The 27,611-nt window shown below is 70.2% G+C and overlaps 2 protein-coding genes across 2 annotated transcripts in view; one reads left to right on the forward strand and one right to left on the reverse strand.

Annotated features, from left to right (window-relative positions):
- Nucleotides 1-1,322: 1,322 nt before the first annotated feature.
- LOC116486719 (zinc finger protein 135-like) lies at nucleotides 1,323-12,532 on the forward strand. Its single transcript, XM_032183161.1, has 9 exons — nucleotides 1,323-1,364; nucleotides 3,148-3,293; nucleotides 3,570-3,719; nucleotides 4,076-4,174; nucleotides 4,461-4,553; nucleotides 5,257-6,563; nucleotides 10,420-10,566; nucleotides 10,943-11,060; nucleotides 11,269-12,532. Exons 2-9 carry the CDS (start codon nucleotides 3,215-3,217, stop codon nucleotides 12,474-12,476), a joined length of 3,201 nt encoding a protein of 1,066 aa, XP_032039052.1. The 5' UTR covers nucleotides 1,323-1,364; nucleotides 3,148-3,214; the 3' UTR covers nucleotides 12,477-12,532.
- Nucleotides 12,533-13,778: 1,246 nt separating this feature from the next.
- Nucleotides 13,779-27,611, reverse strand: part of LOC116486723 (SCO-spondin-like) — a 33,451-nt gene continuing 19,618 nt past the window's right edge. Inside the window, 42 exon segments of the mRNA XM_032183164.1 lie at nucleotides 13,779-13,801; nucleotides 13,898-14,048; nucleotides 14,621-14,751; nucleotides 14,878-14,938; nucleotides 15,032-15,127; nucleotides 15,246-15,469; nucleotides 15,783-15,947; nucleotides 16,043-16,089; nucleotides 16,181-16,326; nucleotides 16,412-16,539; nucleotides 16,644-16,808; nucleotides 16,904-17,106; nucleotides 17,246-17,384; nucleotides 17,473-17,589; nucleotides 17,695-17,856; nucleotides 17,928-18,155; nucleotides 18,291-18,337; nucleotides 18,425-18,549; nucleotides 18,793-18,923; nucleotides 19,070-19,216; nucleotides 19,291-19,479; nucleotides 19,602-19,648; nucleotides 19,797-19,949; nucleotides 20,038-20,278; nucleotides 20,588-20,719; nucleotides 20,804-20,971; nucleotides 21,089-21,298; nucleotides 21,410-21,583; nucleotides 21,731-21,772; nucleotides 21,892-22,112; nucleotides 22,225-22,385; nucleotides 22,614-22,780; nucleotides 23,378-23,530; nucleotides 24,158-24,381; nucleotides 24,510-24,597; nucleotides 25,082-25,264; nucleotides 25,384-25,554; nucleotides 25,642-25,842; nucleotides 25,927-25,973; nucleotides 26,356-26,525; nucleotides 26,610-26,689; nucleotides 27,010-27,177. Coding sequence (XP_032039055.1) covers nucleotides 13,779-13,801; nucleotides 13,898-14,048; nucleotides 14,621-14,751; nucleotides 14,878-14,938; nucleotides 15,032-15,127; nucleotides 15,246-15,469; nucleotides 15,783-15,947; nucleotides 16,043-16,089; nucleotides 16,181-16,326; nucleotides 16,412-16,539; nucleotides 16,644-16,808; nucleotides 16,904-17,106; nucleotides 17,246-17,384; nucleotides 17,473-17,589; nucleotides 17,695-17,856; nucleotides 17,928-18,155; nucleotides 18,291-18,337; nucleotides 18,425-18,549; nucleotides 18,793-18,923; nucleotides 19,070-19,216; nucleotides 19,291-19,479; nucleotides 19,602-19,648; nucleotides 19,797-19,949; nucleotides 20,038-20,278; nucleotides 20,588-20,719; nucleotides 20,804-20,971; nucleotides 21,089-21,298; nucleotides 21,410-21,583; nucleotides 21,731-21,772; nucleotides 21,892-22,112; nucleotides 22,225-22,385; nucleotides 22,614-22,780; nucleotides 23,378-23,530; nucleotides 24,158-24,381; nucleotides 24,510-24,597; nucleotides 25,082-25,264; nucleotides 25,384-25,554; nucleotides 25,642-25,842; nucleotides 25,927-25,973; nucleotides 26,356-26,525; nucleotides 26,610-26,689; nucleotides 27,010-27,177 — 6,026 coding nt within the window.

A 27,611-nucleotide genomic window follows, 5' to 3' on the forward strand; every position in this document is an offset into this window, starting at 1 on the left:
GCCCCAAGAGGAGGTGCAGGACCCGGGGGGGGTTCCCCTGCTCTGGGGAGCCCCAAAACTGCACTGGGGCTGCTCCTGGCACGGGCTTTTGTCCTGCAGCACCTGGGGGTGCTTGTTTTGCCCTGTGTGGTGCGTGGCTCCTTGCTGCTGGCACGGCGCAGGATGGTGCTGGGGGGACCTGCTCGGGGGTGCCGCATCCCACTGCCACCCAGCCCACGGGGCCAGCACCCCACACTTGGCCCCACACAGCACTCATGGCCATTCTGTGCCCACTGCTGTGCCCCCCCCAGCCCCAGGGACAGCCCTCACCACTGCCCCTGCCGTGGGGTGACCCCAGGGCCTTGGGGACACGGAGCTGGGACGCTGCCCTCTGCAGCTGCGCATCCCAGGGACCGCGGCCAAGCGCCATCTGCTCGGGCGCAGGAGGCCGTGCAGTGCTGCTGTACCAAGCTCAGTGGCTGGCACCCTGATTTTCTTGTTTCCTGATGGCAGAATAATGGCCAGAAAGAGCAAAAACAGAGAATCTGACCCCAGGACTGTCATGGGTGCGAGCGCAGGGCAGGACGGGCGTCTTCTGGCTCCAGTCCTGCTCCTGCTGGCCCTGCTCCCAGGCTCCTCAATGGTCTTTGGCCGCTTTCTCCTCTTTCCTTCTGTCCCCTCGCTGCTCCCTGTCCCCTCCCGGGTGCCTGCTGCCCTCTGGCTGGGAACATTCTGCCGTCCCAAAGCTGACCGGGTCGCTTGGCCACCAACTGTGCCCCGGTGTCACCCCAGCTGCTCGGGAGGACGCCCTGGCTCCAGCTCCATGCCCAGGAGCGCAGAACGGGACAGAGCAACAGGACCCCAAACTCCTCGTGCCCGTCCTCTCCTCCACCACCCTGCGTTACCGTGGTTGTTTCTCTCCCCCTATGTGCTCATCCCCGTGCCGGTGCCTCCGCAGCGTGCCCTGCTCTGAGCCGGACCAGCATTTTTGGGGTGCAGGAGCCCTCGTGCCGCCCGCCCCTCTGCCACCACCTCCCAGCCCTCCCCGTGTCCGGGGGCTCCCCCAGGGGGTCCCACACCCTGCGCCCCCCCCCTCCCCAAGTGGCGGTGCCGTTACCGGTGCCGTGCCGGTACCAGGGGGTCGCCGAGGCGGTGCCGGTGCCGGGACCGTGCCTTTACCGGGGGGTCGCCGGTGCCGTGCCGGTACCGGGGGGGCGTCGGGGCGGTGCCGGGGGGGGGGGGTCGGGGGGGCGGACTACATCTCCCGGCGTGCAGCGGGGCGGCCCTTTGTCTGCCTCGCCCCGTGCGCCCGCCCCGGTGCGCTCCCGCGGTCGGCGGCCATCGGCGGCGATGCCCCCGCCGCCGCCCCTCTGAGCGAGCCGCCGGTGAGAGCGGGGCGGGGGGCACCGGGGGCGGACGGGGCTCGGGGAGCTCGGGGGGGGGCACCGGGGGGAGGAGCGGGGGTCGCGCACCCACCCCCCCCCCCAAAGCCCCGGTGCCGGTCGTGCGCGGTGCGCAGGGACCGCGGGGCTGCGGCGCGCTGCGATCGCTGCGGGTGCCGCTCGTGCGAGCCCCCCAAAAAAAAGACGGGGGGCTCCTGGGGGGGCAGGGGGAGCCCTGGACGGGGACGGGGCACGCGCCCTTGGCACGGCACGGCACGGTGAGCGCACCCGCTGCGCTGCTTTGGGACCCTGCTGCCCCCAGGGACTGGCACCAAGGAGCGAGGAGGGGATGGGCGGGGGTCTGGGCGCTTTCCTGGGGCGCCGGGGGGTGCTGGGGGGGTGGATGTGGGGTGGGGGAGCCACCGGGCTGCGCTATGAGGGGCGCAGGTAACGCGGGCAGAACCCGTGCCCGGCCCTGGCTGGTGCCTGCTGGAGCTCATCCGAAATGCCCCGGCCCCAGGAAGGGGTTGGAAGGGGCTTGTGCCAGCGGGTGAGCTTGCAGGGGGTGGGGGCACCTCGGGGAGAGCCCCCCCGCAACAACCCCTCTCTTGTTTGGAAGCAGAACTGGCGCTGCGGTTAGGTGGGAGGCAGGACAGGCTGGACAGGGGGATGTGGCACCAAGCGGGAGGGAAAGTGAGGTTCAGGAGGGGGCACAGGGCTGGTGGGGTGAGGATGAGGACGGGGACGCTGCTCCTGCTCCTGCTCCTGCTCCTGCTCCTGCTCCTGCTCCTGCTCGCTCTGTGGTTATGTGCAGTTTGCCAGAGGCCCCCTGGGCACAGAGCATTTGGCCAGCCAAGGCGGTGGCGCACCGGGTGCCCTGAGGAGCAGAGAGCTTCGGGAGGAGTGGTGAGGTGCAGGCCAGGGTGTGCCGGAGTGAAAGTCCGGGTGGGAAACCGCAGACACGGGAAGCTGCCCTTGGGGTGCAGGAGCAGGGAGCGTCCCCGGAGCGCTGCTCTGGAGGTTTGCTGCACGTGCAGCTCGGCGGGACGGGGTCAGGGTGGTGCTGGGGACCCCTTTGCAGGCATGTGGGGCCTGGTGGTCCCCCCTGGGCACTGCCACCGTGTCCTGCTCATGGGGGTGCCCGAGCGCGTGGTGCCTGGGGCACCTGGGGACACTGACCCTCACCGCAGGGGTGTCCCCAGTGGCTCCTCACCTGCCTGGGGCTGCCCCGGTGCTGCTCGTGGCAGCGTGTCAAATTCCACCGAGATTGCATCTACCGCATCGCCATGCCTTCGTGAACGCTGTGCCCAGCAGCTGAGGAAAGCTGGCTGGCTTCGTGGGGCGCAGCCACCTCCGAACTCTGCGGGGTTTTCTCCCTCCTTCCCCTCTGTCCCTGCCTTGTGCCTTGGCTGTGACCTTGTGCCACTGCTGCTGGGCTCTGAGGAGCAAAGTGGGGTGCAGGCAGGGTGACCAAGCCCTGTCCTGGGCTGCTCTGTGCTGTTGTAGCCCCCAGGTCGATCTTCCTCCTCCTCCTTTTCCTCCTCCTCCTCCTCCTCCTCCTGTGTGTGCCCCTGCTGAGAGCAGCAGCTCCCCGAGGGCAGAGGGGAGGGGAAGGGGATGGGATGGAGAGGGAGGGGAGCAATCAGCCGGCAGGAGGAGCAGCTTGGAGATCTCCGGAGCCCCCCTGTGCCCGAGCCCCCCCGGCTGTCAGTGGTGCTGCTTCGCCGCTCGCATTTTGGGGCCGTTTTGGCACAGAGGGACACTTCTGCCTGGGGTCTCTCTGCAGGTGTTCCCAGGGAGCAGCGTGGCTGGAGGCGGCTGTCCTGTCCCTCGGGACCCCGAGACCCCCGGCGATGGAGCTGGAGGAGAAGCCGTTCGTGGGGGACCCCCAGGGTGAGGGGCGCAGGGGAGTCCCTGGACCCCACGGCGCAGGTGAGCTGTGGGACCCCCGGGGGGGCTGCCCATGCCTGCTGCCCATGGGGCTCAGTTTGCCGGGGGGTTTCGTGGGTGAGGACCCTCGCTGGGCAGCAGGGACCCACTGGGGTGGTCGCTGCTCGGGGCTGGGTGGTGCTGGGGGGCTCCGTTCCCCCTGGGGGAGGTTTTGTCCCCTCCGTGCCCAGCCCAGCACCACGGAGCGCGTGGCAGCGTTGCTTGGCCACCGGCTGCTCTCGCATCCAGAGAACCCAAATTTGGCTTTTTCTTCCCCAGGAAAGGGCTGGGCTGGTGTGAAGCACGAGGTTGTGGTGAAAACGGAGCCGGAGGACGAGCCGGACATCGGGTACCCCCAGCACCCAGGGGCGAGGGCCACCACCCCTGGCATCCCCAGTGTCCCCAGCGTCCCCAGTGTCCCCAGCACCAGTAAGTGACGCGGAGCAGGGCGCTGCACCGAGGGGTTGTGCTGGGATGGGACATGCCCCGTGCCCTTTGGGAACCGGGAACTGCCTCCTGCAGGAAAAGCAGCAGTTCCTTTCCCTCCGTAACAAGCATTTAATAACAAATCCTTAATAATATTTAACTGAGTAAAATGCAATCATTTAATATTGATGGGCGCTTTGGAGCCCCAGTGGCCCGCGGCTGCTGCAGCCCCGTGGTTCCCCGGGGCCCTGGCTGCAGGAGGCACCGAGCTCGATGCCCCCAGTGGGGACCCTATGGCACCGGCAGGGCCCTGTCTGTCCCCAGAGCAGGACGTGTGGGCCGGGTCCTTCCTTCCACAGGCATCAAAACAGAGCTCGTCATCAAAACCGAGCCTGAGGACGACTCCTACGGCGACTGCTGCCCACGGGAGAAGGAGGAGCCCCCCGACCCCGCTGCCTGTGAGTGGGGCTGGGCGCATTGGGGGTGTCCGGGGCCGTGCCGTGGGGTCATGCTCCCTGCTCTGCCTCTCAGTGCCGTTGTGGGCAGCTGCCCCGTGCCATCCTGGGGACGGTGACACTCTCCCCCGTGCCATCCTGGGGATGGTGACGCCCCACGGGTGCCGTGCAGCCCCCACCCCTGCCCTCCCTGCTGCCAGCCGAGGTCAGAATCCGACCCCTGGTGCCTGCGGCTGTGCCCGGGGTGCGCCGAGCGCAGCCCCCGGAGCTCTGCCCTGTGCCCCCGCAGGCGATGCCAAACCCGAAGTGATTGTGAAGGTGGAGCCGGAGGAGGAGGCGTACATTGGGTGTCCCCAGGGCCCGGGTGACCCGGGAGCTGCAGGTGAGCACAGCAGGGGCCGGGAACTGGCTCGTCTCCGCGTCTGGGTGCGCTGCTGCTGTTGGGAGCCACCACGCCAAGGGCTGGAGCAGTTGGGCAGGCAGAGAGCTGGGGGTGCTGCTGACCTCCCCCAGCCCCAACCTGGCAGAAATCCACAGGGAGGGACCCCAACCCCGTGCTGCTGCCAGCCCCGGGGGCACTGCTCCTTGTGCCACCCCGGAGCAGCACCGAGCTGCTCTCCTGCTTGTGCGGGCAGCCTCAGCTGTGTTTGTTTTACAGGAGGGGGCTGGACACATCCCCTGGGGCTCCCCCATAGCAAAAAAAAAAACACAACAGGTCCTTCGAGCCCTAAACTTCGAGTGTGATCTCTGCACAGAGGCTTTAGAGGAGAGTCTGCACGTGTGTCTGGTCGTGGGGACAGGTTTGAGGGAGGCGTTTTACCCGGCTGCGGTGCCGAGGCTGCGATGGCTTCACCCAGCTCCTCCTGCACCAAGGGGCTCCCGGCTGCTACAGCCGAGGCTCTGCAGCCCCGGGGCAGCCTCGGTGGCACCGGGCTGTGGGTGTCCTGGGGCTGTCCCTGTGCCGCAGCCGTGCCGAGCCTGTGCCAAGGGCACAGCTCCGTGCCGGGTTCCCAGGAGCGCAGGGCCACGCGCAGCTCCTGGCTCTGCGTCGTGCCAGCGATTCCCTGGATCTCTCCTCTTGGTAGGTGGCGAAGGCAAAGGTGAGAAGCGTCCCAAGGAGGAGCCGGAGGACGTGAAACCAGAGGTGGCTCTGCTGGAGAAAAGCCCGGAGGCTGCTCCCCGTGTCAGCCAGTGGATGGTGCAGCTGGCGCGGGGCGGCACCGCCGAGCCCCGGGGGCTCAGTGTGGGGACGGGCACGGCTCCCGTCCCCCCAGCGAGCACCACCGGGCACAAAGTCACATCGGCACCCGGCACCGAGCCGGCACGGCGGCCCCGCAGCCACGGCACCGAGCGGCCCTTCGCCTGCAGCGAGTGCGGGAAGAGCTTCCAGCACCGGGGGAACCTCATCACCCACCTGCGCGTGCACACCGGGGAGAAGCCCTTCGCCTGCACCGTCTGCGGGAAGAGCTTCAGCCAGAAGGGCGACCTGATGCGGCACCAGCGCATCCACACGGGCGAGAAGCCCTTCGAGTGCACCGTCTGCGGGAAGAGCTTCTGCTCCAAGCAGACCTTCATCCTGCACCAGCGCATCCACACGGGGGAGAAGCCCTTCTCCTGCGGCGAGTGCGGCAAGAGCTTCAACCGCAAGGCCAACTTCATCACGCACCAGAAGATCCACCGCGGCGAGCGGCCCTTCATCTGCGCCGAGTGCGGCAAGGGCTTCTGCGCCAAGAAGACCTTCATCCTGCACCAGAAGATCCACGGGGGCGAGCGGCCCTTCGGCTGCAGCGAGTGCGGGAAGAGCTTCAGCCGCAACGGCGACCTGACGCGGCACCAGCGCATCCACACGGGCGAGCGCCCCTTCGCCTGCGCCGACTGCGGCAAGTGCTTCAGCCACAACGGCGAGCTGATCAAGCACCAGCGCATCCACACGGGGGAGAAGCCCTTCACCTGCGGCGAGTGCGGCAAGAGCTTCAACCGCAAGGGCACGCTCATCACCCACCAGCGCATCCACACCGGCGAGCGCCCCTTCGCCTGCCCCGAGTGCGGCAAGACCTTCAACCTCAAGACCACGCTGATGAAGCACAAGCGCATCCACACGGGCGAGCGGCCCTTCACCTGCCTGGAGTGCGGGAAGAGCTTCAAGTACAAGGGCAACCTGCGGACGCACCACCTCACCCACACGGTGGAGCGGGTCTACCCCTGCACCGAGTGCGGCACGGTCTTCAGCCACAAGAAGGAGCTGACCGTGCACCAGGGCACGCACTCGGAGGAGCGGCTCCTGTCCCGCTACCGGGACGGGGAGGCCTTCAGCCCCTTCCTCCCCGTGCACCCGCTGCTCATGTCCTGCACCCAGCTGCCGGTGCCGCTGGAGGCCCTGGCCAAGTACAAGTAGGAGGTGGCAGAAGCGCAGAGCTCTGCAGATGGAGCGGACAGAGGGGGAACGGCACGGCAGTTTTGGGACCTGCCGTGGTGCTGGCGGTGCCGTGGGACACTGCTGCAGAGCCAGCTCGCCCCGGAGCAAGCAGGGCACCCTCGTGGCACGCTGGCAGCGTGCCTGGCACACGGAGCACAGACGAGGGCTCGAGCCTGGCCCTGGGGGGTGCTGGGGGGCAGAGTGTGGCCGTTCCTCTGCTGCTGGAGGCAAAGGAGCCCTGGGCTTCTGCATGCACGGCCAGGACTGGGGCTGAAGCTGGAGCTGGCACCGTGGGTGCTCTCACCTCCCTGTGCCAGGATGGTGCTCGTGGGGTGTTTGTGCAGGGCCGGTGGTTGCAGGGTGCGTGGCGGTGTTGCAGCCCCAGGCATGGGGCCACCACACACCCCAGTGAGGTGCCCCCAGCTCCGGGTTGGGAGCTGGTGCAGGAGAGGTGCTGGGGGAGGTCTGAATTTGGCTTCGGGTCACCTGGCCAGCACCGCCTTGTCCCCTCGCCGCCTCCTCTGTCCCCTTCCTTGGGCACCAGCAGCTGCGGGGCCTCCCCCCACGTCCCTGTGCCACCCTCCCTGTGCCACCCTCCCTGTGCCACCCTTCCTTGCTCACAGCCCCGAGCACCCCAACCCTGGGCACCTCCGCTGACCCACAGCACCTGGGGGCTGCCTTTGGGGTGGGGGCCCTGAGCTGGGGGCTGCTGGGTGGGTGGCGGGTGGCGGCTCTGCGACTGCCTTGCCTCAGTTTCCCCGTCTGTAAAATGGGCTAAACGCTGATCCTGCCCCACTGGGACACCCCCGGTGAGCAGCGCAGCAAGGACCACGTGTATTTATATTTCCTTTTTTTTATTTTTTTTTCTGATCTAGGAACTAATAAAACATGGAAACGAGCACGAGGGGTCAGTGTCCCCGTTAGGACGCGCCGCCTGTCCCTTCTCACCCAACGCACAGCCCCAGGAGCTGGGGGTGCCCCAAACACCCCCAAATCTGCCATTTCTGGTGCAGCCCCAGGCAGGTGGAGCTCCCCATGGGACGAGCACCCCCACGGTGGGAGCAGCCCTGCAAATCCCAGCCGGTGGTGCCGAGGTGGCTGAGAACAGCTCCCAGGTGGCACCAAGCTGGGCACGAGTGTCAAAATGTTCTGGGGTCGGAAGGCCCTGCGGCTGAGGGCACTGGGGGTGTTTAGTTTGGAGACGAGGAGGCTCGGGGGAGACCTCGTTGTACTTCACAGGTACCTGGAAGGACGTTGAAGCAGGGTGGGGATCCGCTCTTCTCCCAATCACCGAGTGATAACGAGGGGAATCAGCCTCAGGTTGCAGCAGGGGAGGTTGAGGTTGGTATTAGGAGATATTTCCTTACTGGAAGGGCTGTGTGGCATTGGGACGGGCTGCCCAGGGTGGCGGTGGGGTCACCGTCCTTGGGGGTCCTCAGGAGCTGCGTACCCGCAGAGCACAGCAGCGTGGAGAGCTCCTTGGTGCTGGGTTCAAGGCTGGGCGAGACGACCTCAGGGGTCCTGTCCCACCTGCAGGACTCCACGGTCCTGTGGCACCCGCAGACCCCGTCACCACCCACAGAGAGCAGAGGAGGGGACAGCAGGGAAGGGAGCAGCACCCGCGGGGCCATGGGCATTGCCGGGGGGGACCCGCTGGGTGCTGGGGGGGCAGCGGCACGGGGTGCAGGCTGGGCTGGGGGCTGCAGGAGCAGCACTGGGGACAGGAGCAGAACCCCCATGACCTCGAGGAGATGCACTCTGCACCCAGGAGACGCTCGCTGCTGTGTGTACAAAAAATGTGTACGTTTTTTCTTTTCTTTCCACCCCTTAATTTCTCCTTTCTTATGTTTGAGGACTTGTGATCGTTGGTTTGCCGTTCTCACACTGCTCATCCTGATGTCTCAAGCTTCTACCTTATTTTGGGACAGCGAGGCCTTCTGGCCACTTATCTACTGAGCATCTCCTTATTATGACTACCCAACTACCTTGGAATACAGAAAAGTAATTCTCTGCTGCAAACACACAATTTAGTGTCTCACAAGGAGCCCTGGGGACACTGCAGCTGCTGAGGCGCGAGGGACGGAGCAGCCCCTGCCCGGTGCGGGGCAAGGCTCGGGCAGGCACAGTGGGGTGGGGGCACGGCAGTGCTGGCACAGCCGAGGTGGCACAGCGCCGTGCCAAGCTGTGCTGTGCCGGGCAGTGCTGTGCCATGCAGCATGGAGATGCACCAGGTTGGGCTGTGCTGTGCCAGGCTGTGCCAAGTTGTCCTGTGCCGAGCAGCACCGTGCCATGCAGCATGGAGAAGTGCCATGCCAGGCTGTGCCATGCCAGGCTGTGCCAAGTTGTGCTGTGCCAGGCAGCACCGTGCCATGCATCACAGAGATGTGCTGTGCCAGGCTGTGCTGTGCCAGGCTGTGCCGAGCTGTGCTGTGCCGTGCATCACGGAGGTGTGCCATGCCAGGCTGTGCCATACCAGGCCATTCCAAGCTGTGCTGTGCCAGGCAGCACCGTGCCATACATCACGGAGATGTGCCATGCCAGGCTGTGCCGTGCCAGGCTGTGCCGAGCTGTGCCGTGCCAGGCAGCACCGTGCCATGCCTCACAGAGGAGCACCGTGCTGGGCCGGGCCATCCACCCCCGAGCCGTGCAGAGCCGAGCCGTGCCGCACGGAGCCGTGCAGTGCGCAGCAGCAGGACTACACCTCCCGTGCTGCACTGGTGGCGGTGAGGCCCAGCAGCTGACGCAGCCCCCGGCTCCTGGGGCTGCCTTTGTCCGTGCCCACGGCCGTGCTGGGCGGGTGGCGCAGGTAGGGGCTGCGGGACGGGGCTGGGCAGGGGCACAGGGCTGTGGTGGGGGGCTGAGAGTGGGGCAGATCCCGCTGCACGGGGGGCTCCTGGCCCCGACCCCCCGTGTCTGGCCGGGGAGTGCAGTGGTTGATGGGTGGGCCGGGTGCCGCCTCCCTTTGGTTCCTTAACCAAAATTCCGTGTTTGGCAGAACCCGCGGGGCCGTCTGTCGCTGTGCGCCCTGGGGCTGACCCTCGGCACGGGCCCTCGCCGCAGACCCCGAGCTCCCGACCCGCATGGACCGATGGCTGGGCGCGCTTCCATCCCCCCCCTGAGAGCCTGCAGGCGGCGGCTGCTCGGGCAGGGGTCGGGGGCAGCCGGGGCCGCACCGGTGCCCACGGTAAAGCTGCCCACTGGCCCCTGAAACACTCCCATCCCATGGCACCGTGACTCCGCGCCCACCCCTGGGGTTTTGGGTGAAGCCACGGCCGGGATCCCCCCGTCTGTGCTGCGGGGCGCAGGGGCTGGGTCCCTCAATGGCTCCCCAGAAGGGCTGGGACAGCCGGGTCCCCAGTGCTGCTCCTGTGGGACGGGGGCACCCCGCACCCAGGGCGATGCCCTAATGGTGAGAAGCGCTCTGGGACCTGGTCCCGTGCTGGGGATGTTGGTGCCTGGCCCTGAGCTGGGCCCGCTGAGAGTTTCCCCTGCTCTGAGCACTCAGCACCCACCCGCCGTGCCTGGGGCCAAATTTTCCTCCAAGCACAGCGGTGGGGAAGGCGGCGAGGCAGCGCAGGTGGCGTTTTGCAGGGCTGCTGGGGTCTGGGGTGCTCAGCGACCCCGCTGCACCTCCTGGCTGTGGTACCCGAGCCCCCACAGCCCCCAGGGCTCCTGCAAAGCAGGGCTGGGGCAGGATCATGGCAGGGAGCTGCTTTGCTTCGCCCCCTGCTCCCCGGTGCTGCGGCCGTGGGCTGCAGGGCAGCAGCGGCAGGGGTCGTGGGTTTCGGTTTGGCGTGGCGCAGCGTGCCGAGCTCCTGGCCTGTCGCTGCAGATGCCGGTGACGTTCGAGGACGTGGCCATCTACTTCTCCCCCGAGGAGTGGGCAGAGCTGGCGGGCTGGCAGCGGCAGCTGTACCGCGAGGTGATGCTGGAGAACTTCGAGGCGCTCGCCTCGCTGGGTGAGGAGCGCGACGGAGCCGCGGGGCCGGGGCCGAGCCGTGGTTCTCCTCTGACGGAGCTGGGGTCCTGGGCACTGCCCCCCTTCCACGCCTGGACGCTGATTTAGTGGTTATACTTCAAGGTTTATAGTGCAGTAATCTGAGGACAGCAGTCCTGGTGGAAAGGCTGGCCAGGAGCAGGTGAAAAACGGGGGCGCAGAGGCGGTGCCGAGGGCAAGGCAAGGAGAGCTGGCAGCGAGGGGACGGGGGCAGGCTGGCAGGGGCTGCGTGGCATCACCACAGGGCCACGCAGCTGGGGCAGAGCAGGAGGAGATGGGGGGAGACACAGGGGGGCTGTGGGACTGGCAGCAGGGTGGGGGCATCGCGCCAGGGGTCCCCTCTGTCTGCCCCGCACAGGCTGCCCCGGTGCCAAGCCCGAAATCATCTGCGAGATGGAGCAGGAGGAGATGCGGAGTGCAGGACGGCACCAGGAGCCCGCGGCGGGGAGGAGGCACCCGGCCCCCTGGCCAGGCGGGTACCGGCGGGGGGGGAGCTGGGGGGCAGGCGTGGGGACGGCCCCGTCCCCTGGCCCCCGCACGCCCCGTAAGGTTTGTCTGCGGGGGGCTGCTCCCCATCAGCCCGGCGGGACGGGGGCTCGGAGCAGGGGGCGCACGCTGTTCCCCCGGGGGTGGGGGCTCCCCTGTGCCGCCCCGGGGGTGACACCCGCGCTGCCCTCCCCGCAGACGGTGACGCTGGGGCCAGGCAGGAGGTGGAGGAAGGCGCGGAGCAGCCATGGGCACCCGGCGCCTCCATCCCACGGACACCCCGGCGGTGCCAGGCGGGCAGGAGAGGGGGGGTCCCGGCGGGATGCCCCTGCCCCCAGCCCCTCCCGGCCCCCCCGCTGCAGAGGAGGCCGCCCACGTGCCCGGAGTGTGACAAGAGCTTCAAGAGCAACACGGCGCTGACCATCCACGAGAGGAGCCACACGGGCGAGCGGCCCTTCAAGTGCCCGCGCTGCGGGAAGGGCTTTCCCTCCAAGGGGGACCTCAAGCGGCACCAGAAAACCCACGAGGGGCAAGGGGAGCCCCCCGGCCCCGGGCTCTGCCTCCCAGCCCTGCCTCCACCGCCGCCAGCCCGGCCTCACCGTGGCCCCCCGGGCCCCAAACGCCCCCACGCCTGCGGCGAATGCGGGAAGAGTTTTGGCAAGAGCCGGGACCTGCGGAAGCACCGGCAGACGCACACGGCGGCGCGGCCCTTCTCCTGCCCGCAGTGCGGCAGCAGCTTTCGGCTGAAGCAGATCCTGGTGTCGCACCAGAAGGTGCACGGCAGCGAGAAGCCCTTCGGCTGCGCCGACTGCGGGAAGAGCTTCGGCCAGAAGCACCACCTGCAGAGCCACCGCCGCGTGCACACGGGCGAGAAGCCCTTCGGCTGCGCCGACTGCGGGCAGCGCTTCAGCCAGAAGCACCACCTGGTCAGCCACCAGCGCATCCACACCGGCGAGCGCCCCTTCGCCTGCGCCCGCTGCGCCAAGCACTTCAAGGACAAGAAGACCCTCGCCGTCCACGAGAGGGTGCACACCGGCGAGAAGCCCTACAAGTGCGGCGAGTGCGGCAAGAGCTGCAGCCAGAAGCAGCACCTCAAGAGCCACCAGCGCACCCACCGGGGCCCGCGGGCGCCGCAGGACGGGCGGCCGGGCCCCCCGGCTGTGTTTCCGGAGCCCAAACCCTTCCAGTGCGCCGGCTGCGAGAAGCGTTTTCGGGACGAGGGCATCATGTTGGCTCACCAGCGCACCCACGCCGAGCAGGGGCCGCAGCCGGGGTGGGCGCAGGGCTGCGGCGCTCCCCAAAAACTGCCCCCCGCGGCCCCGCAGGCTGCCAGGGGGCCCAGGGCGTGCGGTGACTGCGGGAAGGCGTTCACCCAGGGTCGGTGCCTGCAGCTCCACCACACGTGAGGGGGGAGCACGGCTCCGGGTGCTGCTTTTGCCACCCCAAGGAGCACCCGCAGCCACCTCGCCGTGCTCCTGAAGCAAGCCGGGCAGCGCTCGCCTCTGCGCCGTGTCCCCCTGCCTCCCCGACATCCCCCCCAAAAAAAACAGACTGGGCTGAGGTGCAGCAGCAAAGCCTGGTGCTGTGGGCAGCCGGAGCCCCCCCTGCGCCCCTGGGCTGAGCCCCCCCGGCGGTGGGCACTGTGGCAGCTCCTTGTCCCTGCCGTGCTCGAGTCGCACCGCGGTGGCGGCACGCTGCCTGAGAGAGCTGCTGGCTGGCAGCCGGCCGCTTGCGGCAGGAAAAGACAAATAAAATTTAAAAATATATATCAAAATCCATCAGGAATGTTTTGTGGGAAAGGAGGGAAGATGCTTCTTTCTCCCCGCCTCCCCAGCATGGGGGGAAGCTGAGGGATTTTTCGGGGCAAAGCCCAGCCTGTCGCCTCCCCGCCCTCTGAACTGTGCATCCCAACAAATCTCCGCCCCGGACACAAAGCTGCACTTTTCCATAAATGAGTTCTTGGAAATCCTTTATCTGAAGGGGCATGGAAGAAGCGAGGCTGCTTTATCAGGATGCAAACACCTCGCAGTGTGTGGTGTTTTCTTCTAAAACTTCCAAAAGTGCACACCGAAGGGCAGCGAGCGCGGTGCTGGCGGGGCCCCGGGCTGGTGTCCCCCAGCACCATAAATGCTGAAAATCCCATTTGTGCTCGGGGGGTTGCTATATTAACCCCCCCCAAACACCCCCAGACAGAGGGTGGTGGCCGTGTACCCGCTTTGCTGTGGGCTGTGGTGCTCTGGGGGCTGTGCCCCCACCAGCACAGGGTGCCAGCACCACGGGCCGGTGGCTGTCCCCGCTGCCACCCCATATCCAGTGGTGGCTTTTGGGGTGAGGGCAGCAGGTGCCAGGCTCGCCATGGGACAGGGGCTCCACTGGGGGAGCTGTGTGGGGCAGCCCAGAGCCCCCCGGGTCTCGGAGCCTGGCATTGTCTCTGGGGGCACCCATGGTGCCCGGGGATCTCGGAGGTGCCCAGGACCCTCTGGAGCCCTCCAAGCACCCCAGCCCCTCTCCTTGCAGCCACCCCCATCCCCATTTATCCCCCCGTGCAGCGCCCCTCTCCCTCCCACCTCCCCATTTCCCACTCCCACCAAGGCAGAGGCGAGCCGGGTGTTGTGCTTTTATTGCTGGGCTGGGGGTGCAGGGAACCGGGGAGCCGTGGGGTCCTCCTCCACCACCACACACGGGAGGGGAGCGTCCAGGAGGGGACATCAGCGCTTGGAGAAATCCCCCCCTGCGGGACAGGGCGGTGAGGAGAGGCCGGGGACGGAGCGAGGGGGTCCCGGGGCTGCTCAGGACCCCCACGCCAGCCCCCCCAGCCCCTGCTCACCCTGGCAGCTGCTGCACTCGCAGCTGTGGATGACGGGCAGCACCACGGGCTCCGCCGTGCCGCCGGCGCAGGGCAGGCTGAGGATGCGGACGGGGCTGGCGGGGTCCAGGCGGTAGCTGCAGCACTCGCACAGCGTCTGCAGGTACGGCTCCTGCACGGCCGCACCGTCACCGCGCTGCGCACCACGAGACCCCCCCGGCACCACGAGACCCCCCCGGCACCAAGAGACCCCCAGCACCAAGAGACCCCTGGTGCCGCGAGACCCCTGGTACCACAAGACCCCCAGCACCCTGAGACCCCCAGCACCACGAGACCCCTGTCATCACGAGACCACCAGCACCACGAGACCCCTGGCACCATGAGACCCCCAGCGCCACAAGACCCCTGGCGCCACGAGACCCACGGTGCCACAAGACCCCCGGCACCCTGAGACCCCCGGCACCATGAGACCCCTGGCACCCCAGGACTCCCGGCACCACGAGACCCCCTGCACCTCGAGACCCCCAGTGCCACGAGACCCCCAGCACCACGAGACCCCCAGTACCCTGAGACCCCCAGCACCCCGAGACCCCCAGCACCCCAAGACCCCTGGCACCCTGAGAGTGCCGGCACCACAGGACCTCCGGCACCCCAAGACCCCCGGAACCCCGAGACCCCCAGCGCCACGAGACCCCCAGCACCACGAGGGGGGGTGAGGGTAGGGGATGGAGGGGGGGGTCTCACCTCGGGGGTGACGGCGGTGCGGGAGCGGCAGTGCCCGCTGCAGAAGCTGACCGGCACCCCGGGCAGGGAGCAGGGCCCCTTGGTGATGTTGCGCAGCTCGGTGAAGAGCCGGCACATGGAGGATGGCTCCTCTGCAAGGAGAGGGGGGGGAGGCAGAGCTGGAGCACCCCCGTGGCCGCCTGGCCAGCCACATGTGGGTGGGGGGGTCCCAAGATTTGGGGCAGAGCCTTGGGGGGGGTCTCTGGGAGGACCCTTACCCGGCCACTCCATCCTGCAGACGGGGCAGCAGCGTCCTGGCTCTTTCACCTTCACCTCGCCCTGCAGAGACAGCAGCATCAGCCTCTCCTGGAACCCCGGGGGGGGCATCTGGGGGGGCTGCTGGGGGGCTGCTGGGGGGGGCTGGGGCTGTACCTCGGGGCAGGAGAGCGGGGGGCAGCCGTCTGTGCAGGCAGCCCTGCCCTCCACGCAGCGGCACCTCGCGCACTCCTCCTGCCACTCGCTGCCGGGCTGGGGGGGAGGAAGAGGGTGAGCAGTGCAAGGTGGGGGGGTCCCCAGGCTCCCCCAGGCTCCCCCAGGCACCCCCAGGCACCCCCAGATTCCCACAGGTGGCCGTGGCCCTGCTCACCTCATGGATTTGCCCCCGGTGCAGGCACTCGCAGAGCGCGGCGGGCACGCAGCGGCCGCTGCTGTTGCGGTAGCGGCCGGGCTCGCAGGCACAGCCGGGGGCTGGGGTCGTGCTGCAGCCAGGGGGGGCCTCACCGGGGATGTCCGTGCAGCTCTGATCGCAGCCGGGGGGCACCTCGGGGCCCTGCACCCCGGGGTCCTGCCAGCGCTCACCCTCCGGGCAGGCTGGGGGTGGTGCAGGACACGTCACCGGCACCGGCCACGCACTGGCCGTGCCCTTGGGCATGTGGCATCCAGGGTGGCTCAGCCGGTGGAGGACAAACCCAGCGGGGTGCTTGGGCACTGCCACCGCTGCTGAAGCCCCCTCTGGGGCTGGCATCCCACGGGTGACAGCTCTGCCCCTTCCCTCGCTGCCCCCCTCGGTGTCCCTAGGGCTGGCTGAGACCTCGTGGAGCGATGTCCCCATAGCTGGACCCACAGTGGTGCCTCGTCCCCCTCCGTCCCCAGCCACCTCCCTGGGACATTTGGGGGCACTCACCGCAGTCGGGGAGGCTGCAGGGAGCCCGGCGCAGGGGGGGCCCCAGGCACTCTGCCCCCTCGTAGAGGCGCTGCCGGAGGGGGTGCCTGCGGGAGAGCCGCTCGCCCGCCCCGCACGTCACCGAGCAGGGGGACCAGGGCGACCACGGGGACCACAGGCAGTCCACTGCGGGGAGGGGGGGGGACACACGAGCAGGGCCCGGCTGTGGCACGGGGACCACGGCATGGGCACGGGGACAGGGACGGAGGGTGTTGTCTCACCACTGCAGTCCTCCTGGGAGCAGTTGAAGGTGCCGCGGACACAGACGCTGGGGACAGAGCGCGGCTCAGAGCCCACCCGGACCCCGGCACCCCCCAACGTGGGTCTGGGGGGGGTTCCGTGGGGTGGGGGGCACCCACCAGCTGTTGCAGCGGTGCCGCAGGAGGCTGCCTGGTGCGTGCTCCTGCTCCTGCTCCTCCTTGGAGAGGTTGAGTGCCCAGGGCACGGCGGGGGCCAGCACGCAGCGGCACCGCTCGGGGGGCACGCAGGCGCCGTCCTGCAGCACCTGCGGGTGAGGGGGGACCCTGAGGCCGCTGCCCTGACCCAAACCCACGTCCCCCGTGCCCCAGGGGGCTGCGGCAGGACCCCACCTGTCCGTGAGGGCAGGAGCAGCCAGGCTGGCAGGGCTGCTGCAGGCACTGCGTCCCCGGGCGGAGGTGGGCGCAGGAGCGGGGGCAGGCGTTGGCGCAGTCCCCGTACACCAGGCTGTGGGGGCACCCTGCGGGGCACGGGTGGGGGCTGGAGTCAGCGGGGACGGGCAAATCCCACCGCCCCCAGACCCCTGGGACCCTCCGTGGGGTGCCCACGCTGGGGCTGCCCTACCCGGGGTGCAGTTGTGGGCGTTGCAGACGCGGAGCTGCCGCAGCACCGGGAGCGGGCACGGCTCCTCCTCGCCTCCCCGCAGCTCCCGGCGCCTCTCCGAGCTGCCCCCTCCGCAGCTGGCACTGCAGGGGCTCCAGGGGGACCAGGGGCTCAGCTGGCAGCCGGCTGCGGGGGGCAGAAGGGGGTCAGCGCCACCCCAACACCCCGCCAGGCCCTGCCCGGTGCCGGTGGCGATGCCGGGGGTGCCGGCGGGCGCTCACCGGGGCAGGGCTGGGGGCTGCACTCGGCGGTCTCCCGGGTGCCGGTGTCCGTGCAGGGCACCCCCCCGGGGCTCGGCAGGCAGGAGCGGTGCCGGGAGGTGCGGCCGCCCCCGCAGCTGCTGGAGCAGGGGCTCCAGGCAGCCCAGGGCCCGTAGGACGGGCACGGCAGCACCGGGCACGCCAAGGTCCCGTTCACACAGGTGCTGAAACCGCAGAGGGGCTGCGTGAGGAGGGGGCCCCGAGCCCAAGCACAGGGCATCCGGTGCCCCCCGGGGCTGTGTGACGGGCACAGCACGGTCCTGCCCGTGCCCCCCCCGATGTCCCCTGTCCCCCGGCACCCACCAGTTGTGGCACTCCACCTCGGCCACCTCCCCTGGCCAGAGCTCCTGGCTGCTGTTGGCCCCGGGCAGCCCGCAGCGACATTCGGTGATGGGCACGCACGCCCCGTCCTGCAGCAGCTGCCCCGGGGGGCACCGGCACCCTGCAGGGACAGGAGGAGCCGTGCACCCATGGGTGCTGCATGCACCCAGCAGGAAAGGTGCAGGGAGGCGTGGGTGGGGGGGCCGTACCTGGCTTGCAGCCCCCCTGCACGCACTCCACGTGGGGCCAGAGGTCGGCGCAGGCGCGGGGGCAGCCGTTGGCACAGGGGGCGGCGGGCGCCTTGCCCCGGTCCTCGCACACCTCCCCTGGGGGCAGCAGCAGGGTGCTGGGGGGGGGCTGGGGGCAGCTCCCGGATGGGTAGGGGTCTGGGGGTGGGATGGGGTGGGATGGGGATGGGATGGGGACATTACCTGGGCAGACAGCAGTGTTGCAGCTCTCGCTCTGTGACCATGCCCCCGGGCAGTGCCCGCTGCCCGCCGGGTCCTGGCGGTGTCGGTGGCGCAGGCGCTGTCCCCCGCTGCAGGGCTGCTGGCAGGGCCCCCAGGGCCCCCAGGGGCTCCAGAGGCAGAGCTCTGCGGGACGAGGGTGTCACCCACCTGCAGCGGGGACCCCTCAGCCCCTCACCCCGCAGCACCCCCGGTACCTCGGCACACGTGGGGGTCGGGGCAGAGCCGCTCCTGGCGCAGCTCCGCCGTGCAAGCAGCCGCATCGCCAGCCCAGGGCAGGCCGGTTTCGGGGTCCAGGCAGGCTCGGTAGCGGAGCTGCAGCGAAACCTGGGGCACCACGTCCCCCGGAGCCTCCTCGGGATGGGGCAGGGGCAGGCAGGGGCTGCAGGGTCCCCACTCCGACCAGGGGCTCAGCGGGAGCAGCTCTGCGGGGACACGGAGCTGCTGGGGGGGTGGGAGGGAGCCCCCTGGGTGCCCCGCAGGGGTTATGGGACCACGGGCACAGCCCATGGGGCAGGAGGATCCGGGGGTCCCGTCCCAGTATCGGGGGGCACACTCACCCTGGCAGCCCTCGCTGCTGCACCGCAGGGCCCCGTCCTGGCACACGCTGCGAGGAAACGGCGGTGAGCCCCCGGCACCCATGGCCCCCCATGTGTGGGGGCGACCCCCGGCCCCCCCAGCAGCCCTCCCTCACCACTTCTTGCAGCCCAGCAGGACGGTGCTCCCCGCAGGCAGGGCCACGGGGCCGCCGGAGCCGTTGGTGTGCAGGCAGTCGCACTGCTCGGGGGGCACGCAGGCTCCACGCTGCTCCAGCAGCCCCTGCCCGGACAGGGGGGTGTGGAGGGGGGCACATGGGGTGTGCCCTCAGTATCCCCATGCAGCATCCCCATAAAATCCCCACAGCATCCCCACGAAGTCCCCAGTGTCCCCCCAGCCATCCATTCTCACCCAGGGCTCCCTGCGGGCACCAGGCTCTTCCCAAGCCCTCCCTGACCCCACAGAGCCCACCCAGGTGGCCCCCACCCCACAAAACCCATCCCATCCACCCCTTCCTGCCCTTGCCTGGGGGCAGAAGCAGCCGGGCAGGCAGCGGGGCAGGGCCGGGCAGAGCTGCGGGCGCTGCAGGGAGGAGCAGAGCCGGGCACAGGGGGGGGCGCAGGGCTGGAACTCGAAGGGGGGCTCACAGCTGGAGCCTGCGGGGAGAGGGGACGCTTCGGACACCCCCGGAGGCACCAGGACGGGCAGGGGCAGGGCAGGAGGCAGGGGCAGGAAGGTTTGGGGAGGGTGAGGGCACCGGGCAGTGCCAGCACAGGAGGGTCCCCGGCAGCCCCCTCCTCACCCGAGCACCCCGAGGTGTCGCAGTCGCGGAGCTCCCCGTCCAGCCCCACGCAGGTGCCGGGGCCGTGCCGGTGCCGGTGCCGGTGCCGCAGCGGGGAGCTGCAGGAGCAGGGGCTCCAGGGGCTCCAGGGGCTCCAGGAACACTCGTCTGGGGCAGAGAGGGGACGAGGGTGAGGGCTGGGGACGAGCCCACCGCCCCCTGCCCCTGCCCGCCCCCCCTACCTGGGCAGGGCTGCAGGTAGCAAGCCTCCAGCTCCCGGCGCGGGCTGGCACCAGCCCCGGCGCTGTCGTTGCAGGGGGCACCGGGGGTCCCGGGGGTTGGGCAGGGGCAGGAACCCTCCCGGGTGGCCAGGCCGGTGCCGCAGGTGTGGGAACAGGGGCTCCACGCGCCCCACGTGCACTGCTCGGGCCCTGGGATGGCGAGGTGGCATGTCACGGGGCACCGTGTCCCCCCCGTCCCCTTTGCCCCCATCCTGGCCCCAGGAGGCTGGCTGGGGGCTGGGGATTTGCGCCCAGGGGTGCGCAGAACTCACCGGCACAGGGGGTGTCCCTGCAGACCGTGCCCTCCGGGGTGCAGGTGCTGCAGGAGGGGACAGGGAAGAGGGTGCCATGGGGTAAGGGGGTGCCCATGGGGTACGGGGTGCCCATGGGGTAGGGGGTGCCCATGGGACAGCTCATACAGGAGCAGCCCCAGCCCCTCCCGGCCCCCTGCCCACGAGGACACTGACCACTGCTGGCACTCTCCCTGCCTCCACGTGTCCCCCAGCCGCCTCTCCCAGCCCTCCTGGGGGCACAGGGGCGGGCAGGGCCCCTGGGCGCAGCCCCGGCTCTCCGCGTGCTCCCCTTGGCACTCCTCATCCCACGAGCCTGACGTGGGGGTCCTGCCGGGGGACAAAGCAGGGGGGGGAAAACGCGTGGGGGGCAGCTCCCCGACACCGCCTTGCGGGGTCCCAGGGGCCGCGTCCCCACCTGAAGCGCGTCTGCTGGCCGTCCCCGCAGGTGACGCTGCAGGGGGCCCAGCGGGACCAGCGGCTCCAGGAGCAGGGGGGCGGCGGGCAGGGGCGGTGGGTGCAGCGCAGGCGGCCCCCCCGGCACGTGCAGTTGTTGCAGCCGTCGTGGTGGGTGCTGCCCGGCACCCAGCCGTGGCCCTGGGCGTCGGTGCACTCGCAGTGCGCGGGGGGCACGCAGCCCCCGTCCTGCTCCAGCGTGCCTGCGGGTGGGTGGCATCAGTGCGGGGGCCACGCCGGGCCGGGCAGTGCTCTGTGCGTGTGTGTGTGTGTGTGTGTGTGTGTGCACACGCGTGTGTGTGAGCGTGAGCTGCGTGTGCACCGTGCACAGCTCAGCCCTCAGCTGGACGTGCCCAGACCCCTCCGTGGGCGCATTCGCGGTGCGCACCCGGCGCTGCCTGCCGGCACCACGCAGGACAGAGCCCCGCTGACACCCACGTCCAGCAGGCACCCCATAACCCTGGGGGGGCTCAGGCTCTGCCCCCCGGCACCCCCCCAAATCCAGCACTCACCGTTGGGGCAGCGGCAGCCGGGCTCGCAGCGCTCCTCGTCCCCGCAGGTGATGCCCTCCTGCAGGTCCTCGCAGCGCCGCGGGCAGCGGTTGGCACAAGGCACCAGCACCATGCCGGGGGGGCAGCCGGCCCCTGGGAGGGGGAGCACAAATCAGCACAGCACCAGGGACCCCATCCCCATCCCTGTCCCCGTCCCTGTCCCCCCCGGCTCCCTACCGCAGGGCTGGGGGTTGCAGAGCCGCAGGTGGTGCCGCTCCCCCGGGCAGCGCTGCCCCCCGTTCTTGGGGGGGGGACGGGTGCAGGAGCGGGAGCGCACGGCGCGGCCCCCCCCGCACGTCCTGTCACAGCGGGACCAGGGGCTCCAGGCCGACCAGGCGCCGTCCACTGCCACGGGGGGGGGACACGAGGGGGTGGGCGTCACATCCAGGTGCCCAGCCAGGGCCAGGAAAAGCCCCCGGGGTGCTGGAGACCCTCCCTGGGGTGCTGGGGACCCCCTCCCACCTTTACAAGCCTGGAGGTTGCAGAAGCGTCGCTGCACGTAGGCGCTGAGGATGCCCGGGCACCATCGGCCCCCCGTGCCGGGGGGGCTGTAGGCACGCAGGCGCTGCTGCACCCCCACGCCGCAGCTGCGGGAGCACTCGGCCCACGGACCCCACGGCGTCCACGAGCAGTTCAGGCCGGCACAGTCCTCGCCCTGGCACGGGGGGGCATCTGCGGGGACGTGGGGACAAGGCGCATGGCACCACCCGTGGCTGCGTGCTGGGTATGGGCGCAGGGGACGGTGCCCGGCCCCCGGGCAGTGGGGCAGGGCCCCGGCCCCACCTGAGCAGTGGGGCAGGTTGCAGGGCTGCTCCTGGAAGCTCTCCCCGCTGCAGTTGGCGGCCCCGCTGCAGAGGCGCTCGCGGCTCTTGGTGGCCGGGCGCTCGGGGCGGGTGCAGGTTTTGGAGCAGGGGCTCCAGGGGGACCAGGGGCCGAAGCCCTCCTCTTCCTCAGCACCTGCGCAGGGCGGGGGGGTTGGGAGCAGGGCCGGGGCTTGCCAGGAGCACGAGGCTCCCAGAGGCCCCCCCAGGCAGGGTGGGATCTCCATGAAGGGTCCCCCACCATGCCCAGGGCAGCGAGACCCCTCCGTGGCACAGCCCTCACCTGGGACACCGGGGCTGGGCTCCTTCGTGGGGACGGCCACAGCTGCAGGGAGCAGAGCAGGCGGTGACACCCCCGCACCCCCAGCCCCGTGCCCACATGGGTCCGGTCCCCGTGGGGCAGCCGGACCCCCGGCAGGGCGAGGGGAGGGGGCTGTGACCCACCGGGGCACTCGGGGCTCTGGCAGTACTTGCTGTCGGAGCGGGGCCCGGCGCAGTCGCGGCCCCCCTGGGCAGGGGGGGGGCTGGTGCAGCCCCTCTGCCGTGTCCTCACCCCCAGGCCCCCGCAGCTCCGTGAGCAGCTGCTCCAGGGACCCCAGGGCGCGAAGCCCCCGTCCCGCGGGCACAGGGGCTGCGAGCAGTTCAGCCGGCCGTGGAGGCAGGTGCTGGGCGAGAAGGGGCTGGGTGAGAGCGGGACGGGGCAGGGGAAGGGGCTGGGATGGGGATGGGGACGGGGAGGGGAGCAGGGTGCGTGGGGAGGGGTCCCCCGGCGCTCACCAGGTGGTGCAGGAGGAGTGCAGGGTGCTGCCGGGGGGCACCTCCTGGTCCAGCGTCAGGGGCGGCCCCTGGGTGCCCGGGAGGGTGGGGGTCTCCTGGGGGTCCGCGGAGCTGTTCTGGAGCTCCCGCAGGACCTCGGCCGTCAGCACGCAGGGACACTCCTGAACAGGGCATCGGCATCGTGCCCGCAGCCCCAGGGAGCCCCCATGGCACCGGGGGGCACCCAGAGCCCTGCGCACCCACTCCACGACCACCCCAGGAGCAGGGCGAGCCCACACCACGAGGCACCCATGGGTGCGCAGGCAGCACAGGGGACGCAACCAGGGGCTTTTAGGGGAGGGGAAGGGGCACGGGACCCCCGGGTGTGGGGAGGGGGGGTGGGCACTGACCTGCAGGCACTGCCCGTGGTGCAGCAGGGTGCCGGCGGGGCAGTGGCAGCCCTCCTGGCACCCCCCGGGGAAGCAGGCGATGCGGCCGGCGAGGTGGGCGCAGCTGTAGGGGCAGCCCTCGCCCTGCTGGCACTCGCGGTACAGCCGCCCCCCCGGGCAGCCCGCCTCTGCGTGGGGACGGGGGTGAGGGTGGCTGTGCCGTGGGGGTCCTGGAGCCCCTGCGCCCTCCCCACCCCGCCAGCAGCCGCAGCCCCGGCTCGTGCGCAGGGACGTGGTTTGGGGGTGCCACCCCATGCCTCTCCATCCACCCCGTGCCACCCCAAGGACCCCATGTGCCACCCAGTGTCCCTCCATCCACGTCGTGTCACCTCTTCCTATTAATGCCACCCCGAGGACCCCATGACACCCTGTGCCACCCCATGCCCCTCTATCCACCCCGTGCCACCCCAAGAACCCCGTGTGCCACCCCATGCCCTTCCATCCACCCTGTGCCACCCCTTCCAATTAATGCCACCCCAAGGACCCCATGTGCCACCCCGTGCCCCTCCATAGACCCCTTGCCACCCCATCCACCCCGTGCCACCCAAAAGACCCCATGTGCCACCCCATGCCCCTCCATCCACTCTGTGCCACCCCTTCCCATTAAAGCCACCCCAAGGACCCCGCACCACCCTACACACCCCACACATCTCCACCCCCCACCCCACACTGCTCCATCCCCTCCGTGCCACCCCGAGGACCTCCGGGCAGGGCAGGGCACTCACCCCGACACACGTGGGTGTTGCAGGTCTTGCTCTGTAGGGCCAGCCCCGGGCACCCCCCTGGTGGGGGGCAGTCCCGCCGGCGGAGCTGCTCGCCCCCACCACAGGAGACGCTGCAGGGCCCCCACGGGGACCACTCGCCCCACGGCTCCTCTTCTGCAGCACAGGGGAAGCAACGTGGGGCACGGGGGGACCCCGAGGGATGTGAGCAGCACCCACGGTGGCACCAGCACCCACACCCCGTGGGGAAAGAGCCCTGGGCAGGACCTGCGCTGCCCCAGCTGGATCACCCACACCTCACTGCACTGTACCATGTGGCACTGCACCACGCGGCACTGCACAGCACCATGCTGTGCCACGCAGCTCCATGGGGCAAAGACCAGCAGCTCGTGGCACGGCACGGCACGGCACTGCACCAAACTGCACAGCACGGCACTGCACAGCCCCGTGCTGCATGGCACGGCATGGCACAGCACCATACTGCATGGCACGGCACCATACTGCATGGCACAGCACCATACTGCATGGCACAGCACCATACTGCATGGCACGGCACGGCACCCCCAGCAGGGCAGCACATCATGCCACACACCGTCCTACAGGCATCCCCTCCTCATGCCACCCCGCACACCCTATGCCATCCTGTGCACCCCATGCACCCCATGCACCCACCCTGTGCACCCCAAGCCCCCCGTTCACCCACCCCATGGCCCCGTTCACCCCATGCCCCCCGCTCACCCACCCCACATGCCCCGTGCCCCCTGGCCGTGCCGGTGTCCCCACCTGGGCATCCCTCGGTGGCGGGGCAGGGCCGCTGGCGCTGGCTGTGCCCGAGGCATCCCCGGCCCCCGTGCTGCGGTGCGGGGTTGCTGCAGTGCCGGGAGGATGCCTGGGTGCCGGCACTGCAGCCGGGGGAGCAACGGGACCAGGGCCCCCACGGGCTCCAGCCCCCGTCCACGCGGCACTCGGGGTCGGCGCGGCACCGCAGCGCCCCGGCCTCACACGTGCTGGGGGACAGGGGGACGGGGACAGGGGTCAGGGCTGGTCGGGATGCTCCTCCTGTGCCACCCCAATGCAAAGGGATGGCCCCGTGGGGTTCCCCGTTGGGGCTGGGTGTGGGGTCGGGGGCACTCACCAGTTCTGGCAGGGTCTCTGCAAGGTCTCACCCGGCTGCAGCTCCTGCTTGGGGTCGGCCCCGTCCCAGTTCCCCTCTTCGGGGGTCCCTGCGGGGGGGCGCAGCCTTTGCCCCCAGCCCCACCCTGCCCAGCACCTCCTGTGCCGTCCCTGTGTCCTTGGCACATCCCTGTTCCTGCGCCCCTGCCACCCCATTAATACCCTACACCCCATCCCTGTCACCCCATTGCACCCTCCAGCCCATCCCCACCACCCTATTACGCCCTGAACCCCATCCCCATCACCTTATTATGCCCTGTACCCCATCCCTGCCACCCCAGGCACCCTGCACCCCATCCCCACCACCCTATTACACCCTGTACCCTGTCCCCACTACCCCAGGCACCCTGCACCCCATCCCCACCACCCTATTATGCCCTGTACCCCATCCCAAGAACCCCCCAGCACCCTACACCCACCCCCACACCCTATCACACCCTGTACCCCCTCCCTGCCACCCCGTGCACCCCGCACCCATCCCCACCACCCAGGGGCACCCAGCGCCCTCCCCCCTTTTCCACCCCGTCCCCGCACCCCGTGGGCAGCGGCAGCGCTCGGGGGGGACGCAGACACCGTCCTGCAGCAGGCGGCCGGGGGGGCAGGCGCAGGCGGGCTGGCAGCGGGGTCCGTCCAGGCAGGCCGTGTCCTCCCGCAGGTCCGAGCAGGAGCGGGGACAAGGCTTGCCGCAGGACAGGGCCACCAGGTCCCCGCCGCACCCTGCGGGCAGCGGGCACGTCCCAGGGGGCCGGGGATGGGGCACGCATGGCCCCACTGTGCGGGGGGTTGGAGGGGGTTTTGGGGAGGGGTCCGTGCGCCCCGGTGCCGTGTGGGCTCACCTTGGCAGCCGGCGGCACCCCGCGGGCAGGGCCGGCTCTGTCGCGCCTCGCCGGCACAGGGCCGGCCACCGGAGCGTGCCGGGGGTCCGGAGCAGGAGCGGGTGCGCAGAGCCAGCCCCCCACAGTCCCCACACGGTGACCACGGCCCCCAGGAGCCCCAGACCCCATCCTCTGAGAGCAGGAGAGAGAGCGAGACTGGCACTGAGCCGTGGGGTCACCCCACACCATGCCCCCTGCGCCCCCCACCCCGATACCCACCGGGGCACGGGGGGGCGTTGGGGCACTCCTTGCGCTGCAGCTGGGTCCCGGCGGCCCCGAGCCCCTCCTGCCCCCCGGGGCAGCCCGGGCCCCCCTGCTGTGGTGTGGGGCAGGAGCAGGCGCGGTGCCGCGTGGAGCTCTCCTCACCGCACGTCCTCGAGCACGGCGTCCACGGGGACCACTCGCACCAGCCGCCGGGCACTGTGGGGTTATGGGGGGTGTTTGTGGTGTCCCTTGCATGGGGACAGCCCCGTCCCCATCCCTTGCCCCCTTTTGGGCACCCACCAGGGCAGGGCACGCCGGTGCAGAGCAGCTTCCCCTGGGTGCAGGTGCTGTGGGGTAGAGCAGTGATGGGGATGGGATGGGGATGGGGATGGGATGGGGATGGGATGGGGATGGGGATGGGATGGAATGGGGATGGGATGGGGATGGGATGGGATGGGATGGGATGGGATGGGATGGGATGGGGATGGGATGGGATGGGGATGGGATGGAATGGGGATGGGATGGGGATGGGATGGGATGGGATGGGATGGGATGGGATGGGATGGGATGGGATGGGATGGGATGGGGATGGGATGGGGATGGGATGGGATGGGATGGGATGGGGATGGGATGGGATGGGATGGGGATGGGGATGGGATGGGGATGGAGATGGGCCAGTCAGGCCCCTCGGGTGCCCCTGCCACCCCATCCCATCCCATCCCCGCTGACCAGTTGTTGCAGCCGTCCCCTCGGGGCTCGCTGTGGCCGGGCGGGTGCCGCTGCCCGGTGCGGAGGTCGAGGCAGGAGCAGTTCTCGGGGGCCACGCAGGCCGTGCCCGCCGCGTCCAGCAGCGCGCCCCCGGTGCAGTAGCAGCCGGGCTGGCAGCGCCAGGCGCAGTGCTGGGACCCGCAGAGGTCAGGGGGCTGGGGACACCGTTGGGGTTGGGGGGCTCGGGGGATGTTGGGGGGGGGGTCAGGGCTCACCGAGATGTCATCGCAGGAGCGGGGACAGGGGGGGCCGCAGGGGCTGAACACCGAGCCCGGCACCGCGGCGCAGTCGGGAGCTGCAGCAGGACGGGGACATCAGCACGGGACCCCCCGTGTCCCCCATGTCCCCCCCTCGGCCCCCCAGCTCACCGGGGCACTCCTGGGTGCCGCAGGGCTCCAGCTGCACGGGGGGGCCCTCGCAGAAGTCCCCCTGGCCCTGGGGTGTGGGGTTGGAGCAGGCACGGCTCCGGCTGCGCACGCCAGCCCCGCAGCTCCGGCTGCAGCCGCTCCAGGGGCTCCAGGGGCTCCAGCCGCCCGGCCCTGCGGCACGGGGGGGCTGCTCAGCACCCGGAACGTCCCCCCCCAGGACCCCAGCCCCCCAGGGGGGGCTACTCACAGGCACAGGGCTGCAGGAGGCAGGGGTGCTCCTGGGACTGCGGCTCGGAGCAGGGTGCCCCGGGGCGCGGGGCGCAGAAGCGGTAGCGGCGCTGCCGGCCCGGCCCGCAGGAGGCCGAGCACTCGCTCCAGGGGGTCCAGGGGGTCCAGGGGGGCTGGGGCTCACCCTCTGCCCCGGGTAGGGGGCATCAGAGTGGGCCCCAGGAGGTTTGGGGGAGCTGGTGCAGCCCGGAGCTCGCCTCGGGGCAGGTGTCCCCATTTTGGGGCACATTCTTCCTTTTTGGGGCAAATTCCCTCCTCCCCCCAGTTTGGGGCACATCACTTCCTTTAGGGGCACATCCCCCCATTTCGGATACATCCCTCCCTTTTGGGGAACATCCCTCCCTTTTGGGGACAGATTCCCCCCACCCCTCCATTTTGGGGCAGATCCTCCCTTTCGAGCACATCCCCCGATTTTGGGCACATCCCTCTTTTTTGGGGCACATCCCTCCCTTTTGGGATAGATTCCCCCCTCTCCCCCAGTTTGGGATACATCTCCCCCAAATTTTGGGCACATCCCTCCCTTTTGGGACATATTCCCCCCTCCCCTCCATTTTGGGGCAG

The sequence above is a fragment of the Aythya fuligula genome, chromosome 2 (genome assembly GCF_009819795.1).
Source record: "Aythya fuligula isolate bAytFul2 chromosome 2, bAytFul2.pri, whole genome shotgun sequence".
Lineage (NCBI taxonomy): Eukaryota > Metazoa > Chordata > Aves > Anseriformes > Anatidae > Aythya > Aythya fuligula.

What these genes read in the sequence shown, in the direction of transcription:
- LOC116486719 (XM_032183161.1), top strand. Translation starts at nt 3,215, where the DNA reads ATGGAGCTGGAGGAGAAGCCGTTCGTGGGGGACCCCCAGGGTGAGGGG. An exon ending in CCCCAGTGTCCCCAGCACCA is followed by an intron (nt 3,720 to 4,075) that starts GTAAGTGACGCG and finishes TTCCTTCCACAG; the next exon opens with GCATCAAAACAGAGCTCGTC. An exon ending in GTGAGGAGCGCGACGGAGCC is followed by an intron (nt 10,567 to 10,942) that starts GCGGGGCCGGGG and finishes TGCCCCGCACAG; the next exon opens with GCTGCCCCGGTGCCAAGCCC.